The sequence below is a fragment of the Cyprinodon tularosa genome, unplaced genomic scaffold (genome assembly GCF_016077235.1).
Source record: "Cyprinodon tularosa strain WSP-4 unplaced genomic scaffold, ASM1607723v1 ctg695, whole genome shotgun sequence".
Taxonomy (NCBI): Eukaryota; Metazoa; Chordata; class Actinopteri; order Cyprinodontiformes; family Cyprinodontidae; genus Cyprinodon; species Cyprinodon tularosa.
This window is the reverse complement of record NW_024039446.1, coordinates 43686-66343: the sequence shown is the minus strand read 5'-3', so window position 1 is coordinate 66343 and position 22658 is coordinate 43686. Positions and strand designations below refer to the sequence as shown.

General features: G+C 38.0%; 2 protein-coding genes and 1 long non-coding RNA gene across 3 annotated transcripts in view; all 3 read right to left on the bottom strand.

Moving 5' to 3' along the window:
• zgc:162707 (UPF0524 protein C3orf70 homolog B) overlaps positions 1-682 on the bottom strand; it is a 35991-nt gene extending 35309 nt beyond the window's left edge. Inside the window, exon 1 of the mRNA XM_038268168.1 lies at positions 191-682. Within this exon, the coding sequence (XP_038124096.1) occupies positions 191-374 (184 nt within the window). The 5' untranslated portion in view covers positions 375-682. The remainder of the gene's footprint in view (positions 1-190) is intronic.
• A 6604-nt stretch (positions 683-7286) lies between these two features.
• Positions 7287-21379, bottom strand: ehhadh (enoyl-CoA, hydratase/3-hydroxyacyl CoA dehydrogenase). The gene is made up of 7 exons (XM_038268161.1): positions 21219-21379; positions 19423-19526; positions 19102-19271; positions 17879-17990; positions 13416-13520; positions 10384-10725; positions 7287-9577 (listed from the first exon to the last, which is right to left on the bottom strand). Exons 1-7 carry the CDS (start codon positions 21290-21292, stop codon positions 8328-8330), a joined length of 2157 nt encoding a protein of 718 aa, XP_038124089.1. The 5' UTR covers positions 21293-21379; the 3' UTR covers positions 7287-8327.
• On the bottom strand, positions 10869-12255 carry LOC119771924. Its single transcript, XR_005279205.1, has 2 exons — positions 12156-12255; positions 10869-11884 (listed from the first exon to the last, which is right to left on the bottom strand). It is a non-coding gene; the product is annotated as an uncharacterized LOC119771924 (long non-coding RNA).
• Positions 21380-22658: the final 1279 nt, after the last annotated feature.

Here is a 22658-nt window from a genome sequence, read left to right as displayed (position 1 = left end):
TGCCACTTTTTTAATTCAAATACATGTTTGATATTTACTCTTCTTTTTAAATGTACAGTCAAAGGAAAATGCTCAGCCTCTGCCTGTTGGAACATGGATGAAATATTGAGCTTTTTAATCCTTCATGGACGCTAAGTTTTCATTCCTATTGATCCAGATTGGTCATTAGCGCATGCAGAAACAAACTTACAGTGACACCAGCCCAAGTGGCAGCACCAGTGCAGTTTGAAGCACTTCCCGTGGCTGTGCGTCGCGCAGATGGAGAGTCCATCACACGGCAGGAAGTCTGGTCTCCCCGCGCAGCTTTTGGCCAAAGCCTGCGCCTCGTCCAACTTCTCACTCTTCGGACACTTATGAGCTCCGGGAGTGGCCATGCCAACATTTCCCGGATTCGGTAAAAAAAAAAAAAGAAAAGAGAACGAGATCTGTTGGATCAGAGAGGTTTTTCCACGGTCCACGCAGCCAGCGAAGCTTTTTTTGTCCTCTGAATCCAGATCAGCTCGGTCAGCTACTCATGCAAACGCTGCTCACACATTCTGTGAAAGTACAAACGACGGGTGGTGTCACATCCACAAGCTCCCGTGATCGTGATCCACGCATCTCCCCATCTCTCGTGCCGTGTGGCGTCGGGGAAGCTCCTCAGCTGTGCGCGCTGCTTTGGTGACGCGCATCTGAACTTCATCACAGGAACGGGAGGAGCCCCACGGACACAAAGCCAGCTGCTGCGCGCATTTCAAACACAACAAGCAAAGGCTTTCATCAGCTCCTCAGACAACTTCAAAGCTCATCGTCTGGATGTGATATTCATCATCTCCAATAAACCTTAAAGATCTGGGCTGCAAAAGCGTCGCTTTATTCAAGGTTTCTCCTGATTTGCAGAGAATATATAAGTAACACAACATTCCTGGAAAGTAAGCAGGTGCCATTCGTTGAATTCTGCAATAAATCAAATAAATACTGCAGAAAAAAAATTGACTAATAATATAATTTAAGTATTTATGTATGCATGTGTGCCATAATGTTCCAGCTGCTCTCCAGCCGCTAGGTGGCAACTCTAAAACAGCTGCAGCTGACAGCTGCGTGAAGCTGACACCCCACCCACGTCAAAAAACTCTGCAAATAGACTGAATGGTTAGTGCAACGTTAGTGCAGATTTGTGCAGAAAAAAATATCGTTTGTGCTACTTTTGTTTAAGAGATATTAAAGATTATTTTTTAGGTCATCCAGAGGTCACCATCCCCCCATTAAACTCCAATTTGAACCAAAGTGGTCTCGTTTTTTAGTGCTTCGTTTGTGCTGATTTGTGCAGTTAAAACGGTCATTTGTGCTATTTTACTTTTAAAGATATAATCATTTTAATTTTTGGCTGATGACGTCACCATCCCCCCATCAAGCTCCGATTTGATCCAAAGTGGTCTCATTTTTTAGTGCTTCGTTTGTGCTGATTTGTGCAGTTAAAACAAACATTTGTGCTGCTTTACTTTTTAAGATATAATTATTTTAATTTTTTTGGCTGATGACATCACCATCCCCCCATCAAGCTCCGATTTGATCCAAAGTGGTCTCATTTTTTAGTGCTTCGTTTGTGCTGATTTGTGCAGTTAAAACGGTCATTTGTGCTGCTTTACTTTTTAAGATATAATTATTTTAATTTTTTTGGCTGATGACATCACCATCCCCCCATCAAGCTCCGATTTGATCCAAAGTGGTCTCATTTTTTAGTGCTTCGTTTGTGCTGATTTGTGCAGTTAAAACGGTCATTTGTGCTGCTTTACTTTTTAAGATATAATTATTTTAATTTTTTTGGCTGATGACATCACCATCCCCCCATCAAGCTCCGATTTGATCCAAAGTGGTCTCATTTTTTAGTGCTTCGTTTGTGCTGATTTGTGCAGTTAAAACGGTCATTTGTGCTGCTTTACTTTTTAAGATATAATTATTTTAATTTTTTTGGCTGATGACATCACCATCCCCCCATCAAGCTCCGATTTGATCCAAAGTGGTCTCATTTTTTAGTGCTTCGTTTGTGCTGATTTGTGCAGTTAAAACGGTCATTTGTGCTGCTTTACTTTTTAAGATATAATTATTTTAATTTTTTTGGCTGATGACATCACCATCCCCCCATCAAGCTCCGATTTGATCCAAAGTGGTCTCATTTTTTAGTGCTTCGTTTGTGCTGATTTGTGCAGTTAAAACCGACATTTGTGCTGCTTTACTTTTTAAGATATAATCATTTTAATTTTTTTGGCTGACATCACCATCCCCCCATCAAGCTCCGATTTGATCCAAAGTGGTCTCATTTTTTAGTGCTTCGTTTGTGCTGATTTGTGCAGTTAAAACCGACATTTGTGCTGCTTTACTTTTTAAGATATAATCATTTTAATTTTTTTGGCTGATGACATCACCATCCCCCCATCAAGCTCCGATTTGATCCAAAGTGGTCTCATTTTTTAGTGCTTCATTTGTGCTGATTTGTGCAGTTAAAACCGACATTTGTGCTGCTTGCATGTCCGATTCAAACTATATTCTCTATACTTGCAGGTGATGATCACAACCGACTACATTTATTACACATCTACAACTGCTGTTTTTGTTTCAGGCCGCTTTTTATCCTGTAAATTCTTGTCAGTAATTTAGTCTGGGACAAAAGTAAATTATATCTCACTGCCAACACTGGAAAGAAGGGAAGTCTTTTTAAAATGTTTCTACTGATAAATCAGTGTCTTTATTATGAAGATTACCGAGCCTGTTTGTCCCCTTCTTATTAGATTATTTATATATTCATGCTAATTGGCAAAGATCTCTAGGGAAACGTGTTTTTATTGTTATTTTATTATTATTATTTTTTGTACTTTCCACTGTTATAAGAATACTTATTTTATACAGTGGCTTGGTTGCCCCATGCTGGAAAGGAAAGTAGTTATTCAACAACAGCAGTTGTGGTCCGCTGTCAGAACGCCTTGGTGGAAGAAGATGTGGCCAGATGCACCGTTTGGTCTAACCACTGTTCTCAAGAAAGCAGTTAATTTCATATATTTGTTTTATATTGCAAGTTGTTTTAGCTGTTATTGTAAAATGTGTTTTATATTGTTTTGTATTCCCTAATAAAGATTGATTGCAGCAAGATTTATTGTGCCAAAAAATGAACAACATTGAGTATAAACAGTTAGTTAGTACTACTAAAGCTGCAGCTACAAAACTAAAGCTGCAGCTACAAAACAACACAGTTAAACAGAGGTTATATAAGGAAATTTTACAACACACAAGGCATAATAAACTTACATGTCATCAGTTACACACTTGAAACATCCACTGACATGCATAGGTGACTCAAACTAACTTAGACGAGACTCCTTTGCTTTGCTGCTGACTTGTTCACTTCCGCAGCTCTCTAATAGGGGGGTGGTGACGTCACCGGCCTAAATTTTAATTTATTATATCTTAAAAAGTAAAGCAGCACAAATGTTTGTTTTAACTGCACAAATCAGCACAAACGAAGCACTAAAAAATGAGACCACTTTGGATCAAATCGGAGCTTGATGGGGGGATGGTGATGTCATCAGCCAAAAAAATTAAAATAATTATATCTTAAAAAGTAAAGCAGCACAAATGACCGTTTTAACTGCACAAATCAGCACAAACGAAGCACTAAAAAATGAGACCACTTTGGATCAAATCGGAGCTTGATGGGGGGATGGTGATGTCATCAGCCAAAAAAATTAAAATAATTATATCTTAAAAAGTAAAGCAGCACAAATGACCGTTTTAACTGCACAAATCAGCACAAACGAAGCACTAAAAAATGAGACCACTTTGGATCAAATCGGAGCTTGATGGGGGGATGGTGATGTCATCAGCCAAAAAAATTAAAATAATTATATCTTAAAAAGTAAAGCAGCACAAATGTCGGTTTTAACTGCACAAATCAGCACAAACGAAGCACTAAAAAATGAGACCACTTTGGATCAAATCGGAGCTTGATGGGGGGATGGTGATGTCATCAGCCAAAAAAATTAAAATAATTATATCTTAAAAAGTAAAGCAGCACAAATGACCGTTTTAACTGCACAAATCAGCACAAACGAAGCACTAAAAAATGAGACCACTTTGGATCAAATCGGAGCTTGATGGGGGGATGGTGACGTCATCAGCCAAAAAATTAAAATGATTATATCTTAAAAAGTAAAGCAGCACAAATGTTTGTTTTAACTGCACAAATCAGCACAAACGAAGCACTAAAAAATGAGACCACTTTGGATCAAATCGGAGCTTGATGGGGGGATGGTGACGTCATCAGCCAAAAATTAAAATGATTATATCTTTAAAAGTAAAATAGCACAAATGACCGTTTTAACTGCACAAATCAGCACAAACGAAGCACTAAAAAACGAGACCACTTTGGTTCAAATTGGAGTTTAATGGGGGGATGGTGACCTCTGGATGACCTAAAAAATAATCTTTAATATCTCTTAAACAAAAGTAGCACAAACGATATTTTTTTCTGCACAAATCTGCACTAACGTTGCACTAACCATTCAGTCTATTTGCAGAGTTTTTTGACGTGGGTGGGGTGTCAGCTTCACGCAGCTGCAGCTGACTGGAAGTCAGACTGAGATTTACCTGAAATGAGCCATTGATTTATGCTAAACCACTTTAAAGCTCTGAGTCTCCCTCTGTTCTGCTCTGATGAAGCAGGCCAAGCAGAAAACGAACCAAGTGAAACTAGAAACGAGCTTCATTTTTTTTCTTAACATAATAAACATCCATTAAAGGAATAGTACACCCAAAACATGATTAGCCTTCATTTTCTACTCACCCCAATGCTGAACAAAACTCTGGAGTACTTTTTTGATATCTCAAATGCATCTGGAGATCTGGGAGGCTTCTTGCTGTCTGCTGACATTCAAATAATGGAGGTCTATGGCGCCCGAGACAGAAAGGTCCACAAAAGTCCACAAAAACTTGTCAATATTCCTCCATACTGCTCGTCCAATGTAATCCAAGTGTCCTGAGTGGGTAGCATCCAGAATTTACTCGAAACGAAGTCATTTAGAACGTTTTAGAGCCTAAACAGTAGTGTATAGGATTTCCTAATAGCGCCCTTATGCGCGCTCACGATTCTACGGAAGCCGGCAGACCAAACCAGCGCATTCAGCTCGGCAAAGAACTCATGCTCTTCCTCAACACTGAAGTCCTCAGACATTTTTCTTTCGTTGTTTCTTTCTTTGCACAGGTAAACAGCACATTTCTTCTTCTACGCTTGCATTATCGGCAGACCAGACGCTGAATGCGCACTTTCTTCCGGTTTGGTCTGCCGGCTTCCGTAGAATCGTGAGCGCGCATGGGGGCGCTATTAGGAAATCCTATACACTACTGTTTATGCTCTAAAAACATTCTAAATGACTTCGTTTCGAGTAAATTCTGGATGCTACCCACTCAGGACACTTGGATTACATTGGACGAGCAGTATGGAGGAATATTGACACGTTTTTTGTGGACTTTTATGGACCTTTCTGTCTCGGGCGCCATGGACCTCCATTATTTGAATGTCAGCAGACAGCAAGAAGCCTCCCAGATCTCCAGATGCATTTGAGATATCAAAAAAGTACTCCAGAGTGTTGTTCAGCATGGAGGTGAGTAGAAAATGAAGGCTAATCATGTTTTGGGTGTACTATTCCTTTAAGATGGAAAGAATCTGACAAAAAAAAAACTCAAAACATTTCACATAACAAAGAAATACACAGAATATGTGTTTAATTCGAGGATCTGGCATAATCGTGTTTACAAAATACATCACAAGTAGAAATTAATAACAAAAAAATGTAAATTTACAACCAAAAACTGTGTTTTTTCTGGGAATTTCATGACAGACGGACACAAAGAAGAAAAATAACTATAAGATGCAAAGGAAATATCAGTGATTTTATTTATAACAACCCTCATAAGCAAGTATGTTTAAACCCCCTTTTCACACACACCCCTTAATATTCATCTTTTAGCATCCACTTGCTTTATTTTTAAAATCTGCTTTTTTTCTGAAAACCTCAGAAAACATTAGATTATAAAACAATAAACTAAGTTTTCTTCATGGTGCTGTTTTTATTTTTGATTTCACCTTTATATATGCAGGCTATCTCAGATCCAGGATCTCATTTAAAAGAGAGACTTGTTTCAGCACGTCAAACAAGTTGATAGGTTATATTAATCATTTAAGCAAACAAAACGGCCATGTTAGCTCTGGGGGAGCTCCAAAGATCTGAAGCTCAATTAAAAGAATCGGTTCACAGGATGGCGATTGCTCCGACACTCCACATATCTGGCGTTTGATAAAAGACCAACTAGATTAAATCATTTTTAAAGTTGTTACAAGCAAAATAGAGACAGAAAACAGTTGGAAGAGGGTCCTCTGATCAAAACATAAAACAAATACCTCACTTAATAGGGAAGCTTGAATATACTTAATGGGAGGATGGAGGAGAGTAAAAACAGTACAGTCTGGAAAGAAAACCTGTTAGATGCATTACATTAAATTTCAACTTCCAGCATGATGAGTATTTACAGCATACTTTCACATTTTATTAGTACAAATTTCCACTTCCATGTACCTTGATGCATAGCTTTGAACTTCAAGTATATTACAAAAATTAAATTCTGGCAAAAGATGAAAACTGGCTATGTAAACCTATCGTCCGGACTTACAAGGCATCTATAGCACAGCAATGAAATCCCCATTCATATACATAATGTTTTTCTGAGTGTTTTAGTGTAGAAATGCCTTTAATAATAAGAAATCTAAGTCTTTTCCCATTTGTATGTTTTTGTATATGTTTGTATAAGGATTCAACGCCGTCTTTGGTTTGATCATGTAATTTCTGAATGAAATAAAAATCATTTCAACCAAAATCAAATGTAGAGTTTGATGGTGTCAAACATGTCATTAATACATTAAACTGACGATTCGGCTTTCATTTGGCCGATATTTATAAATGATTAGATTAAAAAAAATAATTAAAAAAGTCCTATATGTTTAACAGATTTTAAATGAGCATAAAAAAAAACTCAGAATAATTCCAAACGGCAGAGGAGAACCGTCTCTCCTGTAGTCTTCCATTTAAAAGATTTCTCAATATTTCTGCAGAGGCTGCAGCTATAAGTTTTAAAGCCTCAACAATTCACTCCCATTACTGTCACCTTCCATATAAATGACAAGCAATCCACATCTAAACACCCTGCTGTAAAACCACTGGGAATTTCACAAACTAAATTGTTTTCAGCTTTTTTTTTTGTTTGTTCTTGCAGTCAGAACTGCAATAAGTACCGCATTCCAGATCTTTTTTTTTTCTAAAGGGTTCATCAGGTTTTCAAATCAAAGTAAAGCATATATTAAGCTCTTATTCTGATATTGCAAACCTGATCAAGATCAAATATCTGCAAGATTATCTATGACGTTTATACATTTTATCAAATCTAGTCCTACTGTGCACAAAATACACCTATTTATTTGTTAAATATGAGTGCAGCTTAAACAAAGCGAGCATCGAGTTTTAATAATTTCCATGGAAGACATCATGGTGCAATCGAAAGTAATTTTAGAAAAGACAATCAAAGTTAATCACATCTACACAACTGGAATGGATTACTAAATGAGCTAAATGACCCAGTACAGGCTGAACAGCAGAAAGGTACAAAAAACACATTAAAGAATCATACATATACTTAATTTGTTGGAGGTTTGGTTTTCTGAGTCTACTTCCTTCATGAGGCTGAGGACAATTTGCCGTATTTCAATCAAACTGTGAATTTCTCTCTCCACCAGAAATCTTTGCTGTAAATGGTCGACCAATTCATGTCTTTAAGTTAAGGCCGATTTTGTATATAGTGGAGGACAGGTATGAAAAACAACAAAATGAAGGTTTCAACGGCCTAGACAAAGTTGGGATGTAATTCTGCATGAGTTGCGACTGTGTGTTCTTAAAATAATTTAAAAAAAAAGCAAATTACACTTAGAGACTGGTTGTTTTGAAGAGTGTTTTCCCTTTTATAAATGAAATCGTATTACTAAATACAAGCAAGCTTTGTATGATATTAAAATGGCATTAAGCTATTAAACATTAATTGCAACAAAAAATTGGCTTTTACAAGTATAGAATGCCCTCTTTCAACAGTTGCTACCCTTACATTTACAAACATGATGAAAATAATTTACGTAATATGATTTAGTTTAATGCAGTTTCTTAAAGCTAAATGCAAAGTAGATTTACAATCATTTGGTTAATTAGCATTTCTGATTAGAGGAATTAGCTCACACATTGTAGGTGAGCTGAAGTTTAAAGCTGGCTGTGGGGTTTCTGGATGACCTCCCTCCATCTGTGGATCGGTGGGCAGCCGCCGGCAGCCAGCTTTCTGAGCAGGCTGCAGGGCTTCAGGCCTGGAACATCAGGGTGCAGCTGGTGGTAGCGTTCCAGCCTGTCCAAAACTTTGTCCAGGCCCACCATGTCAGCGAAGAACATGGGACCCCCGCGGTGGCGGGGCCAGCCATACCCAAGCACATAGATGACATCGATGTCTTCAGGTCCTGCAGCTATTCCATCCTGGAGAATTTGGAAGCCCTCATTAATCAAGGCATAGAGGCAGCGCTCCAGCACTTCCTGCTGATCTATGCGGCGTGCTACCAAGCCATGCCGGGCTCTGTACTCCTCCAGAAATCTGTGCAGCCAAGGGTCGGATTTAGCCACACGACCACCAGGTTTGTCGTACTGATACCACCCTCTGCCCGTTTTCTGACCAAACCTTCCCTGCTCACAGAGCAGGTCTCCCAAAGGACTGTACCTCCTGCCTCCCTGGATTCTAGCAGACTTTCCTGTAGAGTCAGGCACAACTAAACCATCTGCTTTCCTGATTTTCCACCCAACATCCAACCCAGAGAGGTCAGACACCTTGAATACACCCATAGGAAACCCAAACTCTTCCAACACCTGATCCACCTGCTCAGGTGTGGCTCCTTCTTCCAACAAGAAGAAAGCTTGCTCCAAATAAGGCTTCAGCATTCGGTTCCCTACAAAGCCCCGACAGTTTCCAACTGCAACACTCACTTTTCCTATTTTCTTCCCCATCTGCATGGCCGTGGCCACAGCTTCAGGAGAGGAACGTGGCCCATACACCACCTCCAGCAGCTTCATGACATGAGCCGGAGCGAAGAAATGCATCCCAACCACCAGCTCTGGGCTCTGGGTTTGAGAAGCCAGCTCGTCTATGTCCAGCGCGGAGGTGTTTGAGCACAGAAATGTTCCTGGTTTGCATATGGCCGACAGCTGCCTAAAAATGGCTTTCTTCAGAGCCATGTCCTCAAACACAGCTTCGATGACGAGGTCAACATCTGCTGCAGCCTTAAGGCTGCAGCTGTATTTGATATTACCGTGTGCCAGGGGCGCCCCTCGCCTCTTGGCGTCACGCTCCAACATGCCAGATACTGCCTGCTTGGCCTCCAACAGCTGCTTCTCCTGGGTTTCCACGGCAACCACAGAGAACCCTGCCTGAGCCAGGGACACACTTATACCTCGTCCCATGGTGCCAAGCCCTGAGAGGAAAGAAATCCACCATTTAAATATAATTCATATTTGGTACACAAATTGATCTGTTAAAACTTTAATTGATAAATTAAATTAATGACAGGGTTTCATTTTTTTACGTCTTCCTTGTGTAATAAGAGGAAAAAATCAAATGTGCCTCTGAAAAATTTGGATTTTGTAAAAAGAATAAAGTGCATTCATAGAAAGCTGAGCACAAGGAAAAAAATGCAGCCAGTGCTACCAAACTAAATTTGGGTTTTCATTATGTATAAACTATAAACATAAAAAATTTAAGTATAAAGGCCTGAAATATTTCCCTCTGTCAATTGAATCAAAAGAATCAATTAACTTTCCTTTATGAAACGAGGAAAAAAATTCTGAACTTTTTGGATAGTTTCTATTTTTTGAGCAGTTTGTCCAAACGTTTTTCTATACCCATCCAGACTTGTTCACTACTTAAATAACAAATATTATTTTCAGACTGCACAGGAATCCTTGCCCCCCACACTACGCTTTCATGACAGCGTAGTGTTGTCAGAGTGTTCTCAGAAATCATTTTTGGCATATTCAATCGTTTTTTAGAGCTTGCAGTTTCAATGCACAAGCTGCTGAGCCTTGCATATCCAAAATGTTTTGCAGCCCATCCTCCCTGCAGGAAAGAGCGAGTCCATTTACCAAACTTGGATGAACTGTTAATGAGGGCTTAGTTTCCATGGGCAACAGGACTTTGGAGATGCCACACAGATAGCCTGAAGACTCGGTGTGCCTGTGCTAATTGAAAGCTGAGCGCAAATTAAAAGCCTTAAACTCTCACCGATAACAGCGGCTTTACGGACAGGCCTGGGCTTGCTGGTGTCCCAGCGGGCACCACTGGGCGTGCTCCACCTGCTGACAGCTCTCTGGGCAAAGAAGTAGTACTGCAGAGCACGGGCCTGGCCTGAGGTGAAGAGTGTGGAAAATAGCTCCCTCTCTCGCTCCATCCCCTTAGCGTAGGGCAGAGTGACAGCAGCGTGAACTGCCTGGACACAGGTAACAGGTGCTATGGCTCCGCGGGCGCTCCGCCGCACCTCTTTCATCACTTTTTCAAAGACTGCATCCAAATCAGGGGGGCGTGGGCATGGAAACGTACCGATTCGACGGGCATCCAGAGATTTACCTGGAAAATATATGAGGAAGAAGTTGCCTCAAATACATTACATCTAGTGAAAAGCAGAAATTCATTAAAAAAAAACATTCTTAAACTTAGATTCTGGTCATGTCAATATGCAATTTTAAGCTCCCTTTTTTTTTAAGCTCCCTTTTTTTTTTTTTTTTTTTTTTTTTTTACATAGTGCTTCCTTCTTTCCACTCTGTTGAAAATTTCAACTGGCACTCAGGAAGTGTGGATATAATTCATTTTTCAGGCACACTCATCCACTCAGTCAGCCTCTGAGAGCAGGCTGATCTGACAGGCCATTTCCAGATAATTGCAGGAACTGCCTGAACGCTGCAGCATTGAGTGAAACAAAAAAGCCAAAGGTTCCCCCTCCTGCAAAGTTCATCGACTTGTCTGCTTTCCAGCCCTATGGTGGCTTGGAAAATGTTCAAACACCTTGAACTTGACATTTTTTCATATTCCAGAAAACAAACCTTTTATCCAGATTTTTAGATGGACAGCCCACCGTAGCGCATTATTGGAATTTTGGGGGATTTTTTTCAAACAAATGAATAGTGTGGCATGCAGTAATGTTCAGACCACTGAGTAAATCCTTCTGTAAGGGATTGTTTACTGTTCAATCCAACCACTTTACAAGACAACCCATCCTGCATGCTGTGATTTTAAAGGCTGGGAACAAGGTGAAAAAAAATGGTCGCTCGAAAAAAAAAACACATTAACAGCATCTTAATTCCCAACCCTGACTACGCTGATGTGATTACAAGAGACACCAGTCAGAAACCTTCACAGCTACACTGAATTACTCTCACATGAGGGTCTGGGTCTAAAACTGGGTCACTACTGTGAAGCTTAAAGCTACAGGAACTATATTTGATTTATCTTATCCACTTTCTCCAATGAGAAATTAATTTCTCAAAAAAAAAAAAAGTGGGTTTTACAACATGAGAAATGAAGATGAAGGACATCCATGAAGACATATTTAATTCTCTGTAAACAATTATATGTCGCTGAGGAGATATGTGGCAGCTTGATGCAGTTTCAGTGTGTTTTAGGAGGCATTATTGCTGCAGTTAATCTGTAAATGGTTGAGCCGTGGATTTGCAGAGGATGGGAATCCTGGCTGCCCCTCGACAGATGTAGCGGGCAGATGTTGCAACCGCTGGGTAAAAAAAAAAAAAAAGTTAATCTCGTCACCAGTGAGAGACTCAGATCTGTTCCGGCTATGCCTGTAATAAATTACATGCACAAACTGTTTGTTTTTTCTGTGCATTTGGAGACATTGGAGCTTGGTATGCATGCTGAGGTCATGCATTTTCTCAAAATGCATCCACAGTCTAAAGTTCCAGTCCTAATACTCCATGTCTGGTAGTTAATTCAGGCATTTGGGTAAAACAAAGATTCAGCTTTACAAACACAAACCCCTTTCTTACAAGGTTCTGTCCAATCTGCCAGTTTTCAGATGAGAATCTCTAAAGTTCCTGTACCTTGAAGGAAGGAAGGAAGGAAGGAAGGAAGGAAGGAAGGAAGGAAGGAAGGAAGGAAGGAAGGAAGGAAGGAAGGAAGGAAGGAAGGAAGGAAGGAAGGAAGGAAGGAAGGAAGGAAGGAAGGAAGGAAGGACATTATCTTTTATAATACTCCGATTAAAAATCTGTTAAAATCCTCCGATTTAAAGTTGAAATTTTCCCACAGGTGGAAAAAGAGATTCATTTAGCAACAGGCTTAATAGTGAGACAAACAGGTTCTCAGCTGATTTAAACCCCACAGGACAAAATGTAAAGGTTCAGAAACTCTTAAACAGCTAAGAGGATATGTCACTTTGCGACATTTCTGACACAAAGTGTAGTGCAGTGAAGCCTACAGTGCAGTCATAAATACACCGACTCATGTTTGTTTCACACAGAAAAATAAAAGGTCTCCATAAAGCAGGACCCCGCTGAGGCAAAATACATATCCCCCCTGAGTAAACTCCAACACACACAGCAGAGAGGGCGGGGTGTTTTCAGTTCACTGGAGCTGTAGACACACTTCTTTGCTCTCTTTCTTATTTCTGCATGTTAAATATGAAGCCAAAGTTCATTTTAACTTGACAGACGGATATGAGGTAGCCACAGGATGCTAGCCAAGCCTCCCCAAAGCCTAAAACATCACTTTCTTTCTTTATTCTTTAAGCTTCTTTCATTTTTTAATTGATTTGAGAACACTGGCTTTGCTTTTCACTTTAATAATTATTCAGCCGATATGAATGAGCCATTCTTCACTCAGACTGGGAGATCACTCCTCCGACACTCTAGGGACGCGGCACACTTCAGGAATCTACTCTGTGCGTAAATGAGTCTGACTCAGGTGCGTGCGGGATTCCTGGTCCCCCTTAAGTGGCTGGAGAAGGCCCCAATATTAATATTCTAGGAAAGTTTGTCCCTTTTCGCCCTCCTGAATTATACAGCAAAAGCAGTGAAGACATCAGATCCCATCTGACAGGGCCATGCAACATTTATGGACCATGTCGGTGGAGGATCTGGCTGCCGTGTCTTCTGCCTGCTTTGCCCTCTAAAGGCTTCATGTCGACACGTCTTGATGTCAGCCTCGCCTAAAATAACAGTTTCTCCTCCTTCTTCTGAGTTAATGTTTATTTTATTTTCTATCACTTCATTAAATACTTCTGAATATGCTTTTTTTTTTGTGAAACTTACCTTCAACGCTTTGAGCAAACTTCACAGCTGCATCGACAGCATTTTGATCCGTCACCTCATCAACTATTCCAAGCTGCAGAGCCTCCGCCGCAGTCACATGGCGGCCTGTGGGACACACAGAAGTCCTTTATACATTATGTACACTGCAAAAAATGTAAATCTAAATAAGTCATTTTTTTCTTAAAATAAGTGCATTTTATCCTGATTTGAGGAGATAAATGAAACACTTTGCCAATGGAACAAGATAATTTACATTTGAAATAAGAAAAATCAATCGCATTGTCTTATTTCAAGTGCATATTATCTAATTAACGTATTTTAAGTGTAAAAATACTCATTCCATTGGCAAACTATCTTATTTACCTGCTCAAATTCAGGGTAAATACACTTGATTTAAGAATTTTTTACTTAATTGCAGATTGTTTTTGCAGTGTATAACGTGACATATTGGAGTTACTGGGTGGCAAATGATAATACATAAAGGCCTTGTTACTGGGTTGCTTGACAAGAGTAAAACCATTTCTTTATGTTTTTATGATCTAAAAAAAATCTGCTTATTTACCAAAATTCATCCATAATGTCTGAATATTGGCAATGTTGATTTTTAAATTACTGCTTTGATTTAAGAGTTTTGCTAAAAAATAAAACCCCAACATCTGCAGCTTTCCAGCAGATTCCTAACGTTATTTAAAGGATTAATCATAATGCTGCCTGTAATAAAAGTTACAGTTTGGTTCGTTAAATTCTTTCTTAACACTTTGGGAAAAGCTGACTATACCTAAACCTAAAAGATGTGAAAGAGAAAATGTCATAAAAAGCCTAAACTTTGTTTCAAAATAATAACATCAAATGGATTGTATAAAAAAAAAACAAAGTATTTCTTTAAGTTTTTTTTACACAAATCACTCAGGTGATTGCAGCTTTATTTTTCTACCATCTAAAAGATTTGTTTCTTCTTCAAGTTTTAAACGATTAATGTCGTTAATCCTGAAAAAAAAGAAGTTACAAGAATAAACCAGAAGAAACTACATTTACAAAAAAAAAAAAGTAATGGATTGGAAGCTCAAACATTTTAATAAAAAGTTTGGGGATGTCTGAATCATTCATTTCACTTATCATTTCTTATAAGTGAAAAGGAGCTGAAACTTTAGAGGGATACAGGGAGTCAGTAAAACTTACCATGTGCTGACACCTGCTGGACAGAGGCGGTAGTACATTTAGCTGCTAAAATCAATTTCAGACCCCATAAAATTCCATCTGATACTCTACAGGTGCTGGTCATAAAATTAGAATATCATGAAAAAGTAGATTGATTTCAGTAATTCCATTTAAAAAGTGAAACTTGTATATTATATTCATACATTACATACAAACTCATATATTTCAGATGTTTATTTTGTTTAATTTTGATGATTACAAATGACAACAAATGAAAATCTCAAATTCATCATATCAGAAAATTAGAATATTACTGAAGACCAATAAAAACAAAGGATTTATAGAAATGTTGGCCAACTGAAAAGTATGAACATGAAAAGTATGAGCATGTACAGCACTCAGTATTTAGTTGGGCCTCCTTTGGCCTGTATTACTGCAGCAATGCGGCGTGGCATGGAGTCGATCAGTCTGTGGCACTGCTCAGGTGTTATGATAGCCCAGGTTGCTCTAATAGTGGCTTTTAGCTCTTCTGAATTGTTGGGTCTGGTGTATTGCATCTTCTTCTTCACAATACCCCATAGATTTTCTATGGGGTTAAGGTCAGGAGAGTTTGCTGGCCAATTAAGAACAGGGATACCATGGTCCTTCAACCAGGTACTGGTAGCTTTGGCACTGTGTGCAGGTGCCAAGTCCTGTTGGAAAATGAAATCTGCATCTCCAAAAAGTTGGTCAGCTGCAGGAAGCATGAAGTGCTCTAAAACTTCCTGGTATGTGGCTGCGTTGACCCTGGACCTCAGAAAACACAATGGACCAACACCAGCAGATGACATGGCACCCCAAACCATCACTGACTGTGGAAACTTTACACTGGACTTCAAGCAACGTGGATGAAGTGCCTCTCTTCTTTTCCTCCAGACTCTGGGACCTTGATTTCCAAAGGAAATGCAAAATTTACTTTCATCAGAGAACATGACTTTGGACCACTCACCAGCAGTCCAGTCCTGTTTCTCTTTAGCCCAGGCAAGACGCTTCTGACGCTGTCTGTGGTTCAAGAGTGGCTTGACACAAGGAATGCGACAGCAGAAACCCATGTCTTTCATACGTCTGTGTGTGGTGGTTCTTGAAGCACTCACTCCAGCTGCAGTCCACTCTTTGTGAATCTCCCCCACATTTTTGAATGGGTTTTGTTTCACAATCCTCTCCAGGGTGCGGTTATCTCTCTTGCTTGTACACTTTTTTCGACCACATCTTTTCCTTCCCTTCGCCTCTCTATTAATGTGCTTGGACACTGAGCTCTGTGAACAGCCAGCCTCTTTAGCGATGACCTTTTGTGTCTTGCCCTCCTTGTGCAAGGTGTCGATGGTCGTCTTTTGGACAACTGTCAAGTCAGCAGTCTTCCCCATGATTGTGTAGCCTATAGAACTAGACTGAAAGACCATTTAAAGGCTTTTGCAGGTGGTTTGAGTTAATTAGCTGATTAGAGTGTGGCACCAGGGGCCATCAATTTTGAACCTTTTCACAATATTCTAATTTTCTGATATGATGAATTTGAGATTTTCATTTGTTGTCATTTGTAATCATCAAAATTAAACAAAATAAACATCTGAAATATATGAGTTTGTATGTAATGTATGAATATAATATACAAGTTTCACTTTTTAAATGGAATTACTGAAATCAATCTACTTTTTCATGATATTCTAATTTTATGACCAGCACCTGTAAATCAGGTGGACGCAGTCAGATTACACTAATCCCTCTCTAATAATTTTTATGTCAATTTATGTCAGGAGTGAAGAGAGCATAAAGTAAATAATTTACTGTTTGGGAGAAAAACTTAACCTCATGCAAAAATATTTTGCACATACATTTCTGAACGCTTAAGTAATGGAGCACTTTCATTTGGATGTACACTTGACTTTCCTACTTTATTAAGACTTTAGCTCTTTTATTTTGATTAATTTTTTGTAATTTAAGCACAACATATGTTTGTATCAACCCCTCTTTACACTGTTACCTCTAAATTAAATCCAATGTAAATATTATTCCAGAAACTTTAGATGAGATTATAAAAAACAGAAAAACAAATGTTCTCTTGGCTGTTTTTCTTTTTCCATGTAATCCAAAAATGTAATTACTCCAATGAAATATCATTATTTCATTTGCTTTAAGAGTCCTGTTTATATAAAGTGGACCAGGGTTGCTGCTATTGCATTCTTTAATTGACATTGCCCATTTCAATTAGGATTGGTTTGGATCATATAGTTGCAGGACACTGCCCCCTAGAGGTTGGAGTAACTTGTTTACTTTCTCAAATTTTTGAGAAAACCTTATTAACTAATGACAACACATTTCATATTTAACGTTCTTGTTGGTCATTTTGTGAACCATGTGCAGCAGTCTAACTAATGAGGGGGGTGATTACATCTGAGGAGCAACAATAATTGGTTTAACTGGTTTCACAATGTTCAAAAGTAAAAGAATGCTGCGAAGTGCAACTGCAAAAAGGATTTGAAAAATGCAAGGTGAAAAAGAAAATGGAAACAGAATAGGGAATTAAATTTTTAAATGTTTGATTACGGGAGTTATTTATAATTCAATATAAGAATTATGGTTTTTAAACATCCATTTAGAAAGAAGGTTTGAAAGTAAATTTTTAAATTGCAGATAATAGTTTATAAGGGATGTACGGTGAACAAGTGGGTAGTGTTGTGGCCTTGCAGCAACAAGGTTCTGAGTTCGATTCCCAGCCCAGTGTCTTTATGCATGGAGTTTGCATGTTATCCCAGTGCATGCGTGGGTTCTCTCTGGGTACCCTGGATTCCTCCCACATACCAAAAACATTGCTGTTATGTTACATACATTTATTATTTAAAATGTGCAATTAGAAAAGGCTTTTCAAATTGGATAACTAATTGTATGATTTAATTTGAAATGGCTGTTTTTCTTTTTCAGTGACTCTTTTGGTCCTCCATACTTGTAACCTTTTATAGCAGTGAAAATTCAAAACATATTTCTCCAAGTCCATATGATGATATCGCATTCACAAAACCGCTCAAATCAGAAACAAATTTTTTTCCAAAACTTTACAATACAGGATTTTCTATCTTTGTATTCTTGGCTGTTGATACGATTAAATAACTGTTACTGATGAGACCAGCATTGATGAAAAATTGATGGATAAACAGAAAAGCTGTAAAGCTTTTTAATTATTTAAAACACTCAACTGCTCTGGAGCACAACAAAATAACGCATCAATTCCATAGTAACTGATGTATCTGTACTAGGAGCATTTGTATTTGTACCAGTAGTGATGAGCTCCAAGGCAGCCGGGACACCAATGAGCCTCGGGAGACGCTGAGTTCCTCCTGCACCCGGCAGCAGACCCAAAGTCACTTCTGGAAGTCCAAGTCTGGCCTAAAAGAGGATGATTCATTAAATGCAATACGCTGTGTTCATTAAACCCATCATAAAGACATTTATACAAAGAATAAAGCCATGATTTTTTTTCCCCAGACAGTCATTTACTTGAGTCCAAACTTTTTGGTTCAATAATAATACGGTGATTTGTTTAAACTCTTCCATCAACTGTCCGAGGTATTATTCTGCTTTAAGGTGAGCCTCCATCCTGTCTTTAGCAGCCTCTAACACATCTTCTTCCAATAGTTGTCCTGTATTTAGCTTCCTCCATCTTCCCATCAGCTCTGACAGACTTCCCCTCCCTCCCCTGCTCTAACATCCCCACAGCATGATGCAGCAGGTTGAATTTAAAAAACAAACATTGAAGTATCTGAACCTAAACCCCTTTTAATGTTCTATACAACTTTATTCTGCTTGATCTCAGATGTTCTGCAGCAAACCACTGAGGCCTTCAAATAACAGCTGTATTAGTACTGACAATAAGGTCTGCAGTTTTCCCATCTTTAATAATTAGTAGATGAAAGCAACTAGTAGCATTATAATAACTGCAGAGGTGTTTTAGTAAAATAAGCAAATATAAATGAAATTTTGGGGTTCTTATTTCTAAAATGAAATAAAAGAATGCATCCTTTGAACCAAGCATATATTTGTATAGATCTTCACATCAATTCATATGAAAATATTTTGGGGTTAGAGTTTGCCATGGGGCAAAAGTATAAAGGTTCAAGAGCTACGAATACCATTGTAATACAAGCATTGTTTATTAGCCACATAGAAAATATATTGATTGATCAATATATTAACATTTATCTAAAATACTATCTTAAATGTAACAATTTAGCATTTCTGAATTATCTTTTGTACCCCCCATAAAAGCATTACTACAACATTTAATAGAGAAAAAGAATCTGTCCAATACTTTTGGACATAATAATAAAATAATTTTGCTTTTAGAATTAATAAAGCTAACTCTTTCTAAGTGAACTTATGCGACAGTAGTTGAGTATTATGAAATATAAACCTGTCACTTAGATGCTGATGCAGCTTTACACTGTCAACACAAAGACACTGACTAACAGAGACACAGGGACCTGAAGCGTGAACTGACCTTAGAGTGCGCGATACGATAGTGACAACTGAGCGCTAACTCCAGGCCTCCGCCTAAAGCGACCCCTTCGATGGCTGCCACCACTGGTTTGGCTGCTGCCTCGATCATATGGATCATTGGCACCAGAGGAGGGCCGCTCATTTTAGCTCCAAACTCTCTGATGTCTGCTCCTGTTATACATAAACATGACATTAAATCAGGTCAAACACACATTACCAGTGACTCATTAGCAAATACAATCAGCTGGAACAGAAAATGTAATTAGGAAAATAGACTTGTTTTCCGTTTTGAATCCTGACGAGGAACAGAGGTTCGTCGTACCTCCACAGAATTTCCCATCCTGGCCACAGATTACCACAGATTTCACCTCTGGCTCTCTGAGGGCTCTGTGCATCATATCAACAATGCCTTGCCTCACAGCAGCACTGCAGCAAGAAACAGAAAGAGCAGATTTGAAACTTTCAAAACTGAAGTTCCAAAACATCGTAGTCTTCCTGCTGCACATTTCAACCCCACTTCGGTTAGAAACCCAGTGCCTGGCAAATAGTGCATTTTTTTCGTGGTAAAGACTGTTGAAAAAGTGAACCCTGCTAGCCTTATCAAGAAAAAAAAAAGATCAAGAATTATGAGTAAACACAAGCATCTATTAAAACTAGTTTAAACAGAACAACTCTAATAGCTGAAATGTTAACAGTGTGCTCCTGACAGTTTGCTTTGCTCTCATGCAGCTAACAGTAAATGATTAATTAAGGTGTATTATTGTAGGCACTCAGATCATGCTTCGGTCTAAAAGAGTTATCTGATGGGCAGAACACATGAGTTAGATCAGCAAGTGGAGTTTAAACTCTTACATTGGGAGAGATAGCAAAAGAAAAGCAATTGACCACAATAGTTGTGCATAAAAATGTAAAGTAACATGATGCAACAGAGTAAGTATGTTGATCGTGTTAAGATTATTCTTCATGGATGACACATTCAATCATAAATCATAGGCAGATTATATGCAAAAGCATTATGCCACTGTGAGGGACAGAACATCTTAGAAATTCTGAGATTGAAAAGAAAAACTTGCTGCTTTTTGGAGAATATTTGTTTACCACAAAGGCCCCAATCCATTAGATCATGATCATTTTCTATTATTATCATTGTAATATTATTTAATAGATACCCTACTTTTGTTGGCCAAAACAAACAAAAAAATAAATAAAAACAAAAATAACTCCTGACTAATCTTAAAGTAATTATTTTAAAGGCTGTTTAGTTCTGTAGTAATTAACTATAACAGATGCAGCTACAACTACAAGCAATTCTACTAATGGAAGAATCTTTGTTTATTTAACCAAACAGAAACTTTTCAAACTCTGTTCAGTTTTCAGAACCTTTTTAGAATCTTTTTATAACTTCCAGTAAGATTAAAGATGTATGTAAAGTGTCATAAATTATCATCCTAATTAAAATATGTATTAATTGCATGATATTCAAATTCAAAAAGGACATGGTAAAAAAAAATTATAAATGAATACAATAAATGTTTTAATAAATTCTTAACAAAAGATATCAAAATTAAAATTAAAATTCAGTCATTTAAAATTTAATAAACACGCTTATCATCGAAAAATACTTCAGTATTTTCTATTTGTCCAGAGATTCCTACAATATGAAATTATTTAAACAATAACTTTGGCTTATCAATCAACCCTGGCATTTTATTGGCTGGCCTACAGCTGTTTCTAGAAATAAGCTGCAAATTGATTTTTTCTGTTTGTTTGTTTCCAAATTAATTGGCATAATGCCACATTTAATTAATTACATAACTACTTTTTATTACAATGTGTGACACATTGTATATACAGAATATTTTTTATTATTATTGTTCTGTTAAAAAAATAAAAAAACTGAAAGCTTTTTGGGGGCCAATACAGTCAGAGGCGGAGCCCCTGTTTGTTTTGCATTCGTTAACTTTTTTTTTTTTTTTTTGCAAATTCTTTCAAGGAATTGCACAATCTGACAATGGAATGTATTTTCTGGATCACCTATTTCTAGGTCAGCAGTCATTGCAAACAATCCCGTTTGTGAAAATGAGGCTCTTTGAAGTAAAACCGCAGCACGTTTCTCACCTCAGTGCATTGACGGGAGGATTCTGCAGAGTAATCACACCGACAGAGCCTGAAACTCGGCTGTACAGAGCCATGATTTTTCAACAGAGTCTTCTTGTTGTTGCTGCAACTCTTCTGTTCAACAACTGAACTTTGAAACTGTTGGACTACTTTATCAGAGGAGGTAAAGTCAGTGTCTGATTCACAGTCTCATTATAAAGGGCTGTTTCACCCATTTTGAGTGACAGCTCCAAATAAAAGATCCAGATCAAACCTGTACACCATCACTCAACAATTAACAGATATGATTAATTATGTAGAAAGAAAGAAAGAAAGAAAGAAAGAAAGAAAGAAAGAAAGAAAGAAAGAAAGAAAGAAAGAAAGAAAGAAAGAAAATGAATACCTCATCATATGCTTTAAATTACACACAGTTTAAACTAATTAGGCACACATTATGGGAACATTAATGTAGAAACTTAGAACTCTATTAAGAAATTAAAGCAGGTCTAAAAATAATTTCAAAGCAGTCACTTCAATGTACAAAAATACTGTACAGGTGTAACTTTCTGAAGGACTGGAGTGGACATGTCCCCACCAATAATTTCAATATATAGACTGGCTCTCAACAATATGTGGAACAATTTTCTAATTTTGATTTTGCTGCTTTTGAAGGAGGATATTCACTAATGCAACTGAAAGGGAAAACATGCATCCATCAATCCACATTTTTCTAGATGGATTGATGGATGGATGAATGAAACTGAAATTGTGTCCATCCTAGGAAGGCATGATATTGCTTTTGGCAATGCATCGGCATCAGCGGTTATTCATCCTTTTTTTATATACATAAATGTCTAACTACCCATACATATAGATATCAGTGTATTTTGGTTCTTTTGAGCTCATTTTTGGAAAATACAAACCCTATTGAAAGCGTTTGTGTGGAGTAACTGTAGGCCCATCAGCCCCCACCCTTAGAGTTTCCCCACCAACTGTCATCACAAAGTTACACCCTTGTGTACAGATGTACATTTAAACAAACTACCAACGTGTCCAGGCATTATCATAACCCAAAATTCGACAGCAAAAAAATAGGGTTGGACCGTCTGTATCACAACAGACAACTGATCAATACCGATAGCAAATAATTTTGAAAGTCTGTAATTTCACCTAAATCTGAAACAGAACCATAAAGCATTCTGGGGGATGTAGGCAGAGGAAGGGATTTAGCCTCTCACAGCCAAACTAAGTGAGGTTGGTGGTAGGGAAGACCTCCTATTAAAGGTTAAAGGTTAAGTTTAAAAAAGTTAGGTTTAGTCTTTTTTTCTCCCATTGTTTCTTTTTTAAATAGGTGAAACAAGGTGAAATAATATCAAACAAATAGCTTATGAGAGTATTATTAAATCCAAGTATACTTTAAGTTCATGTTTGAATGTATAGTCATATATTACCAAGTACATT

Coding starts and splice junctions, on each gene's coding strand:
- ehhadh (XM_038268161.1), bottom strand. CDS start 21,292: ATGGCTCTGTACAGCCGAGTTTCAGGCTCTGTCGGTGTGATTACTCTG. Junction 17,991..19,101: donor ATCGTATCGCGCACTCTAAG/GTCAGTTCACGC, acceptor ATCCTCTTTTAG/GCCAGACTTGGACTTCCAGA. Junction 13,521..17,878: donor CTTGGAGCTCATCACTACTG/GTACAAATACAA, acceptor TGTGTCCCACAG/GCCGCCATGTGACTGCGGCG.